Source organism: Barbus barbus (genome assembly GCF_936440315.1).
Source record: "Barbus barbus genome assembly, chromosome: 36".
In the NCBI taxonomy this organism is placed as follows: Eukaryota; Metazoa; Chordata; class Actinopteri; order Cypriniformes; family Cyprinidae; genus Barbus; species Barbus barbus.
This window is the reverse complement of record NC_136714.1, coordinates 5,877,019-5,891,862: the sequence shown is the minus strand read 5'-3', so window position 1 is coordinate 5,891,862 and position 14,844 is coordinate 5,877,019. Positions and strand designations below refer to the sequence as shown.

The following is a 14,844-nucleotide window of genomic DNA, read 5'->3' as shown; positions in this document are numbered from 1 at the left end:
CCCTCTTTGCTTTACCTATATATAATTCCCTGTCTCGTGTGTCCTTGACCTGCCCTCCTGAAATCCCCTTATCCTAGTTTTCCCTTTTTTCCCCCTTTGTTCTCTCACCATTTTTCAGCCTCCCACTCACCTTTCCTGCTACTCTGTCTTTCATCATCAGTTACTCATTCAGTGTTGTCTCATTACTTACCCGAGCGCTGTTGATCTGAACTCTCTTCACTCGCTCTCTTTCAGTCAGTCATTAAGTATCTCTTCAAATGTTTTTTGTACCGTGCTCATGCAAGTCTCATTTCTGTTTTCCTGCAGTATGCCTCAGCTGGATGTCTGCTGTCCCTTCACCACAGCGAGAAGCCCGAGCACGAAGAAGTCTGTGAGTTCCGCCCCTACACCTGCCCATGCCCGGGGGCTTCCTGTAAATGGCAGGGCTCCCTGGAGGCCGTCATGCCACATCTCATGCATGCCCACAAATCCATTACCACCTTACAGGGCGAGGACATTGTCTTTCTGGCCACGGATATTAATCTACCGGGGGCTGTGGACTGGGTCATGATGCAGTCATGTTTCGGCCACCACTTCATGCTGGTTCTAGAGAAGCAGGAGAAATATGAGGGACACCAGCAGTTCTTTGCCATCGTGCTGCTCATTGGCACGCGAAAGCAAGCAGAGAACTTTGCCTACCGCCTCGAGTTGAACGGCAACCGTAGGCGGCTCACATGGGAGGCCACACCGCGCTCGATCCACGATGGTGTAGCAGCAGCCATCATGAACAGTGACTGTCTCGTGTTTGATACCTCTATTGCCCACCTGTTTGCAGACAATGGTAACCTGGGTATCAACGTGACCATCTCCATGTGCTGAGGTGGCAGCGTAAGGCTTTATCCAGTGACCCAAACCTTGGACAACCTCTGCTCCCTATCAGACTGCAGGTTCTGAAGGCAATGGTTGGGAGATGTATACATGTGTGTATATTTCAGTTCAAGAGTCATCCGCTAAAACAGCGCACACTTTCCAGATTCACTAGTAGGTTAGTTTGCTAGGTTAGGATGGCTAGAGTCCTTCTCGAGATGAAGCGGGGAATGTGCAGGTGTTAGCAATCCGTTGAAGGCATTGGTGCAATTGAGAATTTCTTTTGCACACCCCAAGGATACAAACACCTCAACTTTCTGATTACACCTTCAATAGATGTTCAGGTGTGGATGAACACAATCACAGAATCAAAATGCTAACTTGGGAAGAGTCTAGGCATAAAGGTGTAACATTTCCCTCAGAAGCTTATAAAAACCTATGTTGTACAAAACTGCACTGACTACTTTGTTTTTTGTCTTTGGATATGGAGTGAAACCATGGAAATTGTACATGGCAATGTAAATGGTAATCCTCTGAATTTCATGGTTGTATATTGGCTTGATAAAACAATGCCCATGGTGGAAATGCGGTGTGCATGGTGGAAATAAAATTCACTTGCAAAAATGAGTACATAGCCACCATGTGTTTAAGGCAAGAATCTGACCTCTTCACTGTTTTCTTTCCTTCCTTCCTTTCTTTTTTTTTAATACCATATCTATCGTCAATGTTGCAAGACGTAATGAGGACAATACTTTATATAGCTTATTTTATGGTCCTTATCCAGAGGTGAGAACTGGTTTGTGATCAGCACAGATATAAGCTCCATAAAATGACAGAACTACAGCCAACCATTTCAAATTTTGTTACCCGTGATCTAATGCCACAAATATTCATAGATATATTTGTATATGATACTTGACTTTTTTTTTTTTTCAATGGATAGTTGGCCTATAAATGATAAATCTGTTATTTAATTACCGTCATTTTCTAACACTTATTTGTGGAGCACCAAAGGAGAAGTTATGTAGAATATCTCAGCTATTCTCTTTCAGGACAGTGTACTTGGATGGCACTGGGGCTTGTCAAGCTCCAAAAAGGACAAAAAAAGCACCATAAACGCAGACCATACAACCTGTGCTCTATATTTAAAGTCTTGTGAAGCCATATGATAGCTTTGTTAAGAGGCAGTGACTGAAATTTTAAGGCTTTTTACTGAAAATATCTAATTGTATGAAAAAGAGCAGCTCACACATTTTGCTAGATGACTCCTATACAGGTTTCAATAACACAAGGAGAGGAAATGACAGAATTTTCATTTGTTAATTAACTATTTCTTTTATATAGGTGTCCCACCTTTGCTTTTTAGCGTACTTTGTCTTGTCAACAGTGACTGTATGTAAAAGATTTAGCCTGCGCACAATGTTATTTTCTCGTTGATAAAGTGTCTGCATTTAATTGGTTTTGTTGTCTTTGTACTTTTTTCTTACTTTATATTTGAGGTTATCTTTAAGGTATCTTTAAGAAAAGCTTTTGTAAAAATATAAACAACTTCAGTTTTGTTGGTATTTGTTGTTACTGTTACGTCTCTTACAAAATGATTGTTTAGTCTAGCTTTGTTTACTCTAGTTCTTTTAAAGCCCAGTAAGATCTAAGCAATTTCTCACTCTCCTCTATGGTCAATGAACCCACATTGCCTTACTTGTATACAAACTCAGTCGTTTCGAGTCTACCGCCTTCTAGGACTCCGTGTCAAGTTCAGGTCACTATCCTCCAAACCTCCAGTGTCTTGAAAGAGACTTAAATTTTACCAAGTGGCATTATGAGCGGGAAGGACATGGCACGTCATTCTACTTTGCCCCCAAAACCTGCTGCAGTAACAGTTTCAAGTACGGAACCCAACCTCTTTTCAAATACCTCTGATGACTTTGGAGACGTCTGTGCGAGAAGAGCATTGATATCCCTGAATGTGGTTGGTTCTGTGAAGAGATCTCAAGTTTGATGCACAAATCAGCTCTTCTTTATCTGTCTGCTGTTTTACTTCTGAAAAATAATTTAAAAATGTAAATTAAATGTTTTATAAATCTGTTGTGGAGCAAATGTATTTTGTTGATATTTTTTACATTTAGAGACCCTTAGGAAAAGATGAAAGTGTGGTCAGTGTCTCCGCTCCTCAAACACGTGGACAGACTCTCGTCCCCGATGCTTGTTCTCGCTACATGCAGTTGTCATGGCAACAAAATATGCAAATGAGAAATCTAGCTCATTCATTCCTAGAGGCATTTCTTGTATATTCTTTTAAATGTTCTTGATTAGTCTGAAATCACACCTTTTTGTAGATGACTTCAAAATGAGTGAATCTGTCATGGTATTTATAGGTCATGGATGATTCCTCTAAAGATCTATAAAAAAAATTATTCAGTTGAACCAAATGGATGGTGACTGTACAACCTCTATCATTTTAATTCTGCATAAAAATATCAAATGCATGCTGAACGGGACAAAGTACCTGCATGTAGATCACAAGCCCTGAAGGAAGCTCCAAGCTTCCAGATCTATGTGGCATGACTCCTACGGCATTGGGCTGACAAGAATAACAATTTAGTCGCAGAAAAACTAACCATGTTCAATTTGCACATTTAGCCTAATCAGTTTCGATTTTCAAATAATACACGTATATATTTTAATGTCTTAATTCCGATTTGACCATCCACTAGTTGTAGCTTGTTGCAGATTGTTGTAGCTCCCAAGACAGAGACAAGACATACCATGTCAAAAGAAACCACCAGCCATCTGTCTCTCTCCCATGGCATTTTAGACTCCCCTACACAGAAGTGAGCACAAAACTGAATAAATACATTTTAATGAAGTGAGCAGGTGGTTTCCTGAGCTTTGTGCCATGCCTCGCAATCAAGCCATCACGATCAATATTGAGCACCACATCCTAATGAACTTGCGAATAAACAAGTTTCTGTCAAGGACTAGAATACTTAACATTCACAGCAATGAAATGATGAGATGTTTCCTGTGCCAACTCAGTGATAGAAATACTAGCACGTGTGAGTTTACAGGTCCATCAATATGAAAAATCCTAACCATAGTGAATTCAAATGCATGATTTGAAGAAAAATAATTGTAAATAAGTGGACGGTTGTCACAATGAAACACAAGTACTACATCTTTTCTTCGGTACCGTGATGCACATCTGAGTGAAACGGATCATCAAAAAAGAAAAAAATGTAGGGTGAAAACTTGGTTCAATCCATTGACTGTTGATTAAATGTAGGCAAAGTTGCTTAATGTGAGCTTGTTATGCATTCAAGTCCTCCAGGGAAGTTCATATTTACAAGCTGGGAAGTCGTAATTAGGATGTATGCATTCAAAATTGATTTGGTTGAAATACTGCAACGGTTTGAGATAAAAATCTTTGTGTTCTACTGAAGAATCAAAGTCACCTACATCTTGGATACCCTGGGGGTAAGCAGATAAACATCAAATTTTCATTTTTGGGTGAACTATCCCTTCAAGAATACAGAATGTGCATCTGTGTTTTTGCTTTTTAATGTTCTTATTCAGTTCATGAAGGTTCTGTAAATTGTTATATACTCTATCATGACTGTACAATATTGTATTTTTTTGTACATGCTTCACACCATGTCAGGTTCTAAGCAGGCGTACACACTTTTCCTTGTGGCAGAGTCGTAGTACTACAGGTATTTGGACATCTAAGCAATGCCTGCTTCTCACCATTCTCAAGAAAAGCATTTAGATCAGAGATCCTCAAATCTGACCCACGAGATCCATTTTCTTGCAGTGTTCAGCTCTAACCCTAATCAAACACACCTGAGCATGCTAATCAATGTCTTCGGGATCATTAGAAAATCATGCATAAATCAAAAATTGCATCAAGATTTGAGGAACCCTGATTTAGATGTTGGCAGGTGCTCTTTTATATGTTAATGACATTAATTAGGGGGCGTTTACAAGGCGGAGATCTAAAACCATTCAGCTGTGCACAATTCCAAGATCATTGCTATTTATAGATTTCACATCAAAAACAGAGGCGTGCACATGATTTTTGTGCGTATTCTGGTTTCTCTGAATCACACATACACACATTTGAGAACTGAGATTTGATCAAAAGTAGGATAGTTTCTATGGAACATTTGATAAATGAGGCTCCTGAATTTCCCGCTTGTAATTATGACTTTGTGGTGGAATTCGTAAATACAATATTTCAGAAAAGATTTTAATCCATCTTTGCAGTCGATTGTAAGAAAAGGTTAGTTAAATTGTTCACTAAAAGAACATGCATTTAAAAAATAGATGAATTTATTAAGTACATAACATTTTGTAAACAATACCTGGAAACATATCCTATGCATTTCACAAAAATCACAACCATTTCAGTAGTCAGTACGGCACTATATTAGTCATGCTTTCTCACCAAATTCTACTTTTTTCATTTTTGTTTTTACAGGCTATTGTAATTTAATTTGCTGTATTGAATGGTGTTGCTGCAGAAAGCTAATGTTTTGCTTTTGAGCTGTTCCTTTAACTATTATTCAACTTTTAACATTCTCATGGTAAATATTTACAATTTACAAAGACCTGATGACCTGTGGCAGCTGTTTGTATATTTAGAGTTTCATTCATATTTTTATCTCTATTTTTTGACAGCTTATTCAAAATGGGGTTGGTGATCGATGTAGTTTAGCATGTGAGCATTGCAAGGAGGGACATCACACAGGGGTGACCCAACAACAACATACACTATTAAAGTTCAGTGCAAACAGATATTTGACCTTTAACCTTGAGTATTGACTTGAACGCTTAGTGTCTGTGACAGAACAATACTAATGGAGTCACGTCTGCAGTACTCCTGATTGGCCAATTATGGATACTTCTATTTGACCGTTCATGAATGGAACAGCTCATAGTAACTCGAGGTTATAACAGATTGACTTGAGGGTGATTCACTAAATTTACTGGATTATGTTTTGCTATGGAAAGCAATTATTTTGGGCATGAAAAAAATGGTGTGATTTTTTTGTTTTGTTTTTTAAATCAGGCTAGATAAATTTACAGCAACAGCCCAAATTTCCAATAATCACAACACACACTTTAATGTTCAACTTAGTGTTTATTACGGTGTGTGTTTATTTGCTCAAAGTATACCCGTGTAATTGTTTTATCTGTTCTTGAATATGTTGTCGTGACCATAACGCTCATTACTATTCAATATTAGCGATGAAATGCTGTTTCCCGTTGAGCAGGTATTAATGAGTAATGTGCACATGAGCTTGGTCTGATATCTTTTGTTTTTTTAACCGAACACCCTTAACTAAATGTCTTTTAATAGTTTTACAACTGAATCCACAATGATTGGTGTACTTTGATTGCATTGTAATTTTGGAGTTTATTGTTGACACTGTTAAACAAGACATTTTTGGTCTTTGTACCATTTAAATTCAAATAAAATTTTAATTTGTCAAATGAATGTACTGTGTGTAATGTCAGGTAGTCATTATACAGTTAATTATTGCGCACATATTTAAAAATTCTTCGGTACCGTGATGCACATCTGAATGAAACAGATAATAAAAAAATAAAAAAAGTAAGTTAAATGACCATCTCTGCTTAATTTCGCCTATGTTCTCTTTCACGACTGTGATCTCGGTGTTTGGCAAAGCCTCGGTCATTTCCTCTGTCTCGCTCCCTTCTGTCTCTCTCTCTTTCTCTATCCTGGTCTCGATCACGTTCCCTTTCTCTCTCACGCTCTCGGTCTCGTTCTCGCTCTCTTTCCCCATTTCTCTCTCTATCAACACCTCTTCCTCTGTCTCCCTCCCTGTCTCGCTGTTGTGTGTCTTCATGTCTTTTATCCTCTCTGTTTCTGTCTGTCTTTTTGTCGTCTTCTCTATCCCTTTCCCTCTCACCTCCATATCTATCTCTGAATCTGTCCACCTCATCTGCTCTGTCTTGTGGATTCCTGAAGTCTTGTCCAGATCTGTCCCTTCTGCTTCCTGCCGGTCCTTTCGTGGCATACTTCTCGTATGCAGTGTCCTCCCTCTCCTTCTTCACTCTGATAGGAGATGATGCTGACGGCTCAGTCCGTGCCTTGTGTTTCTCTTCCTTTAGCGCTTTTTTCTTCTCTTTCTTCTCCTTTTTCTTTTTTTTCTTCTCCTTTTTATCTGAAGTATAACAACATAAATCAGTCAAATAACAAAAATACTGTTTATTACATAAAAGATAAACATCTTGAAAAAAAATCATATCAAATGTAGTTGCATTTACTGAAAAGATATAACCTCTTCTCACCTTTTTTGGGCTTTTTCACAGGTACAGCACATTCTTCCTCAGACTCTGACTCAGAGGAGAGAGGTGGGGGGACTTTAGGAGCACATCCCTCTTCTCGCAAACGTTTAGTGACATCATCAATATCTTCATTGTCCTTCGGTGGTCGATAATTTGCTACATGGTCCACACGTATGGTTCGGCCCTTAATCTTTAAAGCAGAAAAGAAAAAAGAAAAAAAAAATATATATATATGCAACATATCAGTCAATTACATGACACTAATATGTTCCTTTTTAATGAATAAATGAATGAATTAAATAAAATATAATAATCTGACCTCTTTATAACAAACCAGGGCTGGGCGATATCAAAAATATGATCACATATACATATACATATACAGGTCCTTCTCAAAAAATTAGCATATTGTGATAAAGTTAATTATTTTCTGTAATGTACTGATAAACATTAGACTTTAATATATTTTAGATTCATTACAACACAACTGAAGTAGTTCAAGCCTTTTATTGTTTTAATATTGATAATTTTGGCATACAGCTCATGAAAACCCAAAATTCCTATCTCAAAAAATTAGCATATTTCATCCGACCAATAAAAGAATGGCCATTATGTTCATTTATGCACTCAATACTTGGTCGGGAATCCTTTTGCAGAAATGACTGCTTCAATGCGGCGTGGCATGGAGGCAATCAGCCTGTGGCACTGCTGAGGTGTTATGGAGGCCCAGGATGCTTCGATAGCGGCCTTAAGCTCATCCAGAGTGTTGGGTCTTGCGTCTCTCAACTTTCTCTTCACAATATCCCACAGATTCTCTATGGGGTTCAGGTCAGGAGAGTTGGCAGGCCAATTGAGCACAGTAATACCATGGTCAGTAAACCATTTACCAGTGGTTTTGGCACGGTGCGCAGGTGCCAGGTCGTGCTGAAAAATGAAATCTTCATCTCCATAAAGCTTTTCAGCAGATGGAAGCATGAAGTGCTCCAAAATCTCCTGATAGCTAGCTGCAATGACCCTGCCCTTGATAAAACACAGTGGACCAACACCAGCAGCTGACATGGCACCCCAGACCATCACTGACTGTGGGTACTTGACACTGGACTTCAGGCATTTTGGCATTTCCCTCTCCCCAGTCTTCCTCCAGACTCTGGCACCTTGATTTCCGAATGACATGCAAAATTTGCTTTCATCCGAAAAAAGTACTTTGGACCACTGAGCAACAGTCCAGTGCTGCTTCTCTGTAGCCCAGGTCAGGCGCTTCTGCCGCTGTTTCTGGTTCAAAAGTGGCTCGACCTGGGGAATGCGGCACTTGTAGCCCATTTCCTGCACACGCCTGTACACGGTGGCTCTGGATGTTTCTACTCCAGACTCAGTCCACTGCTTCCGCAGGTCCCCCAAGGTCTGGAATCGGTCCTTCTCCACAATCTTCCTCAGGGTCCGGTCACCTCTTCTCGTTGTGCTGCGTTTTCTGCCACACTTTTTCCTTCCCACTGAGGTGCCTTGATACAGCACTCTGGGAACAGCCTATTCGTTCAGAAATGTCTTTCTGTGTCTTACCCTCTTGCTTGAGGGTGTCAATGATGGCCTTCTGGACAGCAGTCAGGTCGGCAGTCTTACCCATGATTGCGGTTTTGAGTAATGAACCAGGCTGGGAGTTTTTAAAAGCCTCAGGAATCTTTTGCAGGTGTTTAGAGTTAATTAGTTGATTCAGATGATTAGGTTAATAGCTCGTTTAGAGAACCTTTTCATGATATGCTAATTTTTTGAGATAGGAATTTGGGGTTTTCATGAGCTGTATGCCAAAATCATCAATATTAAAACAATAAAAGGCTTGAACTACTTCAGTTGTGTTGTAATGAATCTAAAATATATGAAAGTCTAATGTTTATCAGTACATTACAGAAAATAATGAACTTTATCACAATATGCTAATTTTTTGAGAAGGACCTGTGTGTGTGTGTGTGTGTGTATATATATATATATATATATATATATATATATATATATATATATATTATATACACATGTTTTAGGCCTTGACAATAAACAAGCATAACTTTAACAATAAAACTCCAGAGTGAGATACCTTTTAATTTAGAGCCCCATGAAATCGGTTTTATTTATTTTTTCTAATTTTTTTTTCTGGATTCTGTGTTTTATGAATCAACACAAATGTATCATAAAAAAAAAAAAAATGGTGTCTAATGAAATTAATCTATTGTTAACTGTTCTAATCATTCTTTTAAAATGTAATGAAATTAAATAAATTTACAACAAAACACTACATTGTTATGGTCAAGCGAGATGCTGCACAACAGAACTGTATAAATCAATGAAAAATACCTTTGTTGTATGATATTCCTTAAAAATTACTTTGAGAATTATATTTAGTACACAATAGCAATATATCTGACAATTTCTTCAAGTTAAACCAGACTTTTAATTTGGCGTGTTGTCGAGAAGGTCTTTACTTTCAGTTTCAGTGTGTATTTGATGGTAGGTTTTTTTTTTTTTTTTTTCAAATGAAAGTGTAATCATGCAGACTTAAAATCAAGGACACTAACAAATAATACCACTGACCCACCTCTATCATATACCAATTTAAATATGTAAGAACATTAAATGATTTTAACAAATAGAACATAGTCCATTAGAAAACACACAACTGAATAAGCAACTGGAAAAAGCCTTTCACCTTGATTCCATTAAAGTTATCCACAGCCAAAATGGTGCTCCTTTGATCTTCATAGCACAGGAAGCAGAATCCTTTGGATTTGCCCGTCTTTTTATCTCGCACCAAGTTGATGTTGGCAATCTCTCCATACCTGAGATGCACAGAGGAGGATTAAGCTTTACTAGGAGAAAAAAAAAAAACTGAAGTGCTGACTTCTTTAGCAAGAAATGAAAATGTGTTGAAATGTAAGGAAAACAAGGGGATGGGCAATTAGGACTTACTGAGAGAAAACACAGATGATGTCTCCTTCTGTCAGCTCATATGGAAATCCACCTGTAGATTACAACAAATATACATACAGTGCTGACTGGGTTGGCATTAAATAAAATAAATACATAATTCAATAACAAAATGTTGTTACATTTTTTAATGGTTCTCTTTACTCTGGCAAATATATGTTAGATAAAAACAATATTCAAGATTTTTATTTGTCACATACACAATTATACAGGGTATATTGAACAATGACTGAATATATGAAACAATGAATATACATCACTTTGAAATTTGACAAGGTCAAATCAGGATTACAATACGGTGTACTACAGGTACATCTAAAAAAATTAGAATATCGTGAAAAAGGTCAATATTTGTCACTCATTTCAGAAAGTGAAACCCATATATTATATAGATTCATTACACAGAGTGAAATATTTCAAGCCTTTATTTCTTGAAATTTTGATTATGGCTTACAGATAATGAAAACCCAAAATTCAGTGTCTCAGAAAATTTGAATATTACATAAGATCAATAAAAAAAAAAGATAAAAAAAAAAGAGGATATTTTAAACAGAAATGTCAGGCTTCTGAAAAGTATGTTCATTTCTATGCACTCAATACTTGGTTGGGCCTCCTTTTGCATGAATTACTGCATCAGTGCGGCGTGGCATGGAGGCAATCAGCCTGTGGCACTGCTCAGGTGTAATGGAAGCCCAGGTTGCTTTGATAGCAGCCTTCACGTCATCTGCATTGTTGAGTCTGGTGTCTCTCATCTTCCTCTTGACAATACGCCATAGATTCTCTATGGGGTTCAGGTCAGGCGAGTTTGCTGTCCAATCAAACGCAGTAACACCATGGTCATTGAACCAGCTTTTGATACCTTTGGCAGTGTGGGCAGGTGCCAAGTCCAGCTGGAAAATTAAATCAGCATCTCCATAAAGCTTGTCAGCAGAAGGAAGCATGAAGTGCTCTAAAATTTCCTGGTAGATGGCTGCGTTGACTGTGGACTTCAGAAAACACAGTGGACCAACACCAGCAGATGACATGGCAGCCCAAATCATCACTGACTGTGGAAACTTCACACTGGACTTCAAGCAACATGGATTCTGTGCCTCTCCACTCTTCCTCCAGACTCTGGGACCTTGATTTCCAAATGAAATGCAAAATTTACTTTCATCTGAAAAGAGGACTTTGGACAACTGAGCAACAGTCCTGTTCTTTTATGCTTTAGCCCAGGTAAGATGCTTCAGACGTTGTCTCTGGTTCAGAAGTGGCTTGGTAGCTCTTTTCCTGAAGACGTCTGAGCGTGGTGACTCTTGATGCACTGACTCCAGCTTCAGTCCACTCCTTGTGAAGCTCTCCCAAGTGTTTGAATCAGCTTTGCTTGACAGTTTTCTCAAGCTAATTGAGAAATCTGTCATCCAACAGTCATCCCTGTTGCTTGTGCACCTTTTCCTACCCAAATTCTTCCTTCCAGTCAACTTTACATTTAATATGCTTTGATACAGCACTCTGTAAACAGCCACACCTTTCAGTAATGACCCTCTGTGACTTACCCTCTTGTGGAGGGCGTCAATATTTGTCTTCTGGATCATTGCCAAGTCAGCAGTCTTCCCCATTATTGTGGTTTCAAAGAACAAGAGATACCCTGAATTTATACTGTAGGGATGGTCATTAATTGAAACTCAAATGTAAATATTCTAATGTTTTGAGATACTGATTTTCATCAGCTGTAAGCTCTAATCATCAAAAAACTTTTGAAATGTTTTACTTTACATGTAATGAATCTAAAATATATGAAAGTTTCACTTTTTGAAATAAGTTACAAGAAAAAATGAACTTTCACGATATTCAATTTTTTTTAGATGTACCTGAAGAATGGGCTTCAGAGAAAGACTGAGATCATGCCATTTTGTCCAGAAGGACACTTTCAGTGTCAAACAGCTTTCAGTGTGAATGCTGCCACCATCTGGCAGAATATCCTATCCCAGGAATCTCCAACCATGCTCCCGGAGAGCTACTTTCCAGCAGACTTCAGTTCCAACCTTGCTTCAACACACCTGTCAGTTATTTCCAAGTAACTCTAAAGACCTTGTGTAGCTGGTTCTAGTGTGTTCGATTAGGGTTAGAGCTGAAATCTGAGGGAGAGTAGCTCTCCAGGAGCAGGATATGAGACCTCTGGTCTATGCAGAGAGCATTTTAGTGGTCTAAGAAGCCCATTGCCCAGTATTGTTTAGCCAGTGACTCACCGATAAAGATCCAGGCGCTGTCCTTATAGACTGAGTGCCAGGACACGCTGTCTTTGACATCAAGTTCAGCTTCTTTTTCATTCAGCTCATTGATGAGTTTCACTTTGGTGAGCGGACTGTATATAAACAGAGAAAAAATGAGCATACATTTGCGTATATTGTATTCTGTACACAAATTATTGTCTCCATTATTGTTATTTTGTTGTGGCGTCTGCATCATAAGATCAACGCGTGTAAGAATATATGATTCTTCAATATGGGGCATTTATGACTACTTGAAGTCGTGAAAAATTATCACAAATATCTACATATGGCAATAAAGTAACCGGTTATGTAATAAGGATTTATTTATTTTTTACTATGCAACTTATTCCGAAACAATAGTCGTCTTAGTGTTTCATTTACGTAAACGCATTTAATTTTCTTGTTATTTGTTGGTGTCCTATAAATGAATAAAAAAAGAATCACTGAATCGAGAATAAGGAAAGTAGTTTCCGTTCATGTTTTAGCAGATGCATAATTAGCATTTGGCTACTGCTGCAAAAACGGAGGCAAGTTATTTAGCTTTCAACTTCCTGTTTCAATCCTGACGGGTCTAGGACTAATTAAAAACATATGGCAACAAATGTAAGCGAGATATTTCAATTCAAACTTCCAAAACATCACTTACTTCATTGTGATGAGCCGCAGTCACTCCGGAAGGATTTGTTTCCACGGGCGAGTTCCGAAGTTCGCACGCGGTCCTATTTTCTAGGAATTGTGGGATATGTAGTTGACTGATTCAGATCAACTGTGCAGTTTCTGCGTTATCATTACTTATTGTGTGTTTGTAAATTAGAGTGTATTTCTCAAAATTTGCTATTAATTTTCAACAGCTGATGGACTGAAGCAAACACTGATAGTTTTATTGGCATACAAAGTCTTCAATAAATTAAAATAGTAGCCTAAACAGTTAGTTTATATATAGCCTATAGAGAATGAGGAGTTGCGTCACATTCTCAATAAACCATTTCAAGGACCTAAACAAAATAAATAAAAGTGTAGCCTACATGCAGATTAATAAATATGCACACACTACATACAGTATATGTGGGTTTGTATGTTTTATGCACGTTTACTGTAAACACATACAGTAGTACTGCTCAAAAGTATGGAACTATTACTATTTTTAATGTTTTTGAAATAAGTCTCCTATGCTCATCAAGCCTGCATTTAATTGATCACAAATACAAGCAAAAAGAGTCATATTTTGAAATATTATTACAATTTAAAATAATGGTTTTCTATTTTAATGTGCTTTAAAATATAATTTATTTCTATGATCAAATCTGAATTTACAGCATAATTACTCCAGTTATCATTGTCACATGATCCTTCAGAAATCATTCTAATAAGCTGATTTATTATCGGTGTTGGAAACAATTTTGCTGCTTAATATATATATATTTTTTTTATAACCTGTGATCATTTTAGGATTCTTTGAAGAATAAAAGAAGAGCATTTATTTAAAATATAAATATTTTGTAACAACATGCACTACTGTTCAAAAGTTTGGGGTTAGTATTTTTTATTTATTTTTTTGAAAGACTATTAATACATGTATTCAGCAAGGATTTTAAATTGATTAAAAAAAGTGATAGTTTCCAACACTGACAATAACCAAATATCAAATCTGCACATTAGAATGATCTCTGAAGTCTAATGTGACACAAGACGAGTAAAGGCTAATGAAAATTTAGCTTTGCATCACAGAAATAAATATAAAAAAAAAAAATATTAAAACAAAACCATTATTTTAAAATGTAATATTTCACAATATTACGGTTTTGTCTGTATTTATCAAATGAAATGGAGGCTTGATGAGCATAAGCGACGTCTTTTAAAATTATTGCACACTTCTGCATTTATGGGCAGTCGTGGCCTAATGGATAGAGAGTTGGACTTGTAATTTGAAGGTTGTGGGTTCGAGTCTCAGGTCCGGCAGGGATTGCTATATATAAACCAACACTCTCTCCACCCTCAATACCACGACTGAGACCCTTGAGCAAGGCACCAAACCCCCAACTGCTCCCCGGGCACAGCAGCATTGGCTGCCCGGGTGCATGTTCACTACTGTGTGTACACTTGGATGGGTTAAATGCAGTAGGGGTCACCATACACCACCAAATGTATTAATATGTGATCACCACATCAATATCAAAAGCAGCAGTCAGTATCTAGCCTGGCCATGAGCAGCTTTGAGTACTACATTGCATTTCATCCTCAAGTTCTCAAACACATCTGTGGTTTGGCACGGTCCTGTAGCACTCACTGTCTTAGGCGTCTTACATTACAGATGATGGCTTTCCTAAAGACAAAAGTAGAAAAACAATTATTTAATTTAATGCACAATATTTAAAATACTATTATTGTTTAATACATCAGTACATGTTGGAATTAACATGACCGTTACCTTTTGTAAACTACTGCAGTTAACTGTTACACT

At 37.6% G+C, this 14,844-nt stretch overlaps 2 protein-coding genes across 2 annotated transcripts in view; one reads left to right on the top strand and one right to left on the bottom strand.

Annotated features, from left to right (window-relative positions):
• LOC306856392 (E3 ubiquitin-protein ligase Siah2-like) overlaps nucleotides 1-2,940 on the top strand; it is a 28,886-nt gene extending 25,946 nt beyond the window's left edge. The window contains exon 2 of the mRNA XM_079395663.1: nucleotides 307-2,940. Coding sequence (XP_079251789.1) covers nucleotides 307-858 — 552 coding nt within the window. The 3' untranslated portion in view covers nucleotides 859-2,940. The remainder of the gene's footprint in view (nucleotides 1-306) is intronic.
• A 2,131-nt stretch (nucleotides 2,941-5,071) lies between these two features.
• On the bottom strand, nucleotides 5,072-13,106 carry LOC306856391 (uncharacterized protein). Its single transcript, XM_079395662.1, has 6 exons — nucleotides 13,030-13,106; nucleotides 12,360-12,475; nucleotides 10,114-10,165; nucleotides 9,854-9,983; nucleotides 7,162-7,348; nucleotides 5,072-7,034 (listed from the first exon to the last, which is right to left on the bottom strand). The coding sequence occupies exons 1-6, from the start codon at nucleotides 13,032-13,034 to the stop codon at nucleotides 6,484-6,486; spliced, it is 1,041 nt and encodes a 346-aa protein (XP_079251788.1). The 5' UTR covers nucleotides 13,035-13,106; the 3' UTR covers nucleotides 5,072-6,483.
• Nucleotides 13,107-14,844: the final 1,738 nt, after the last annotated feature.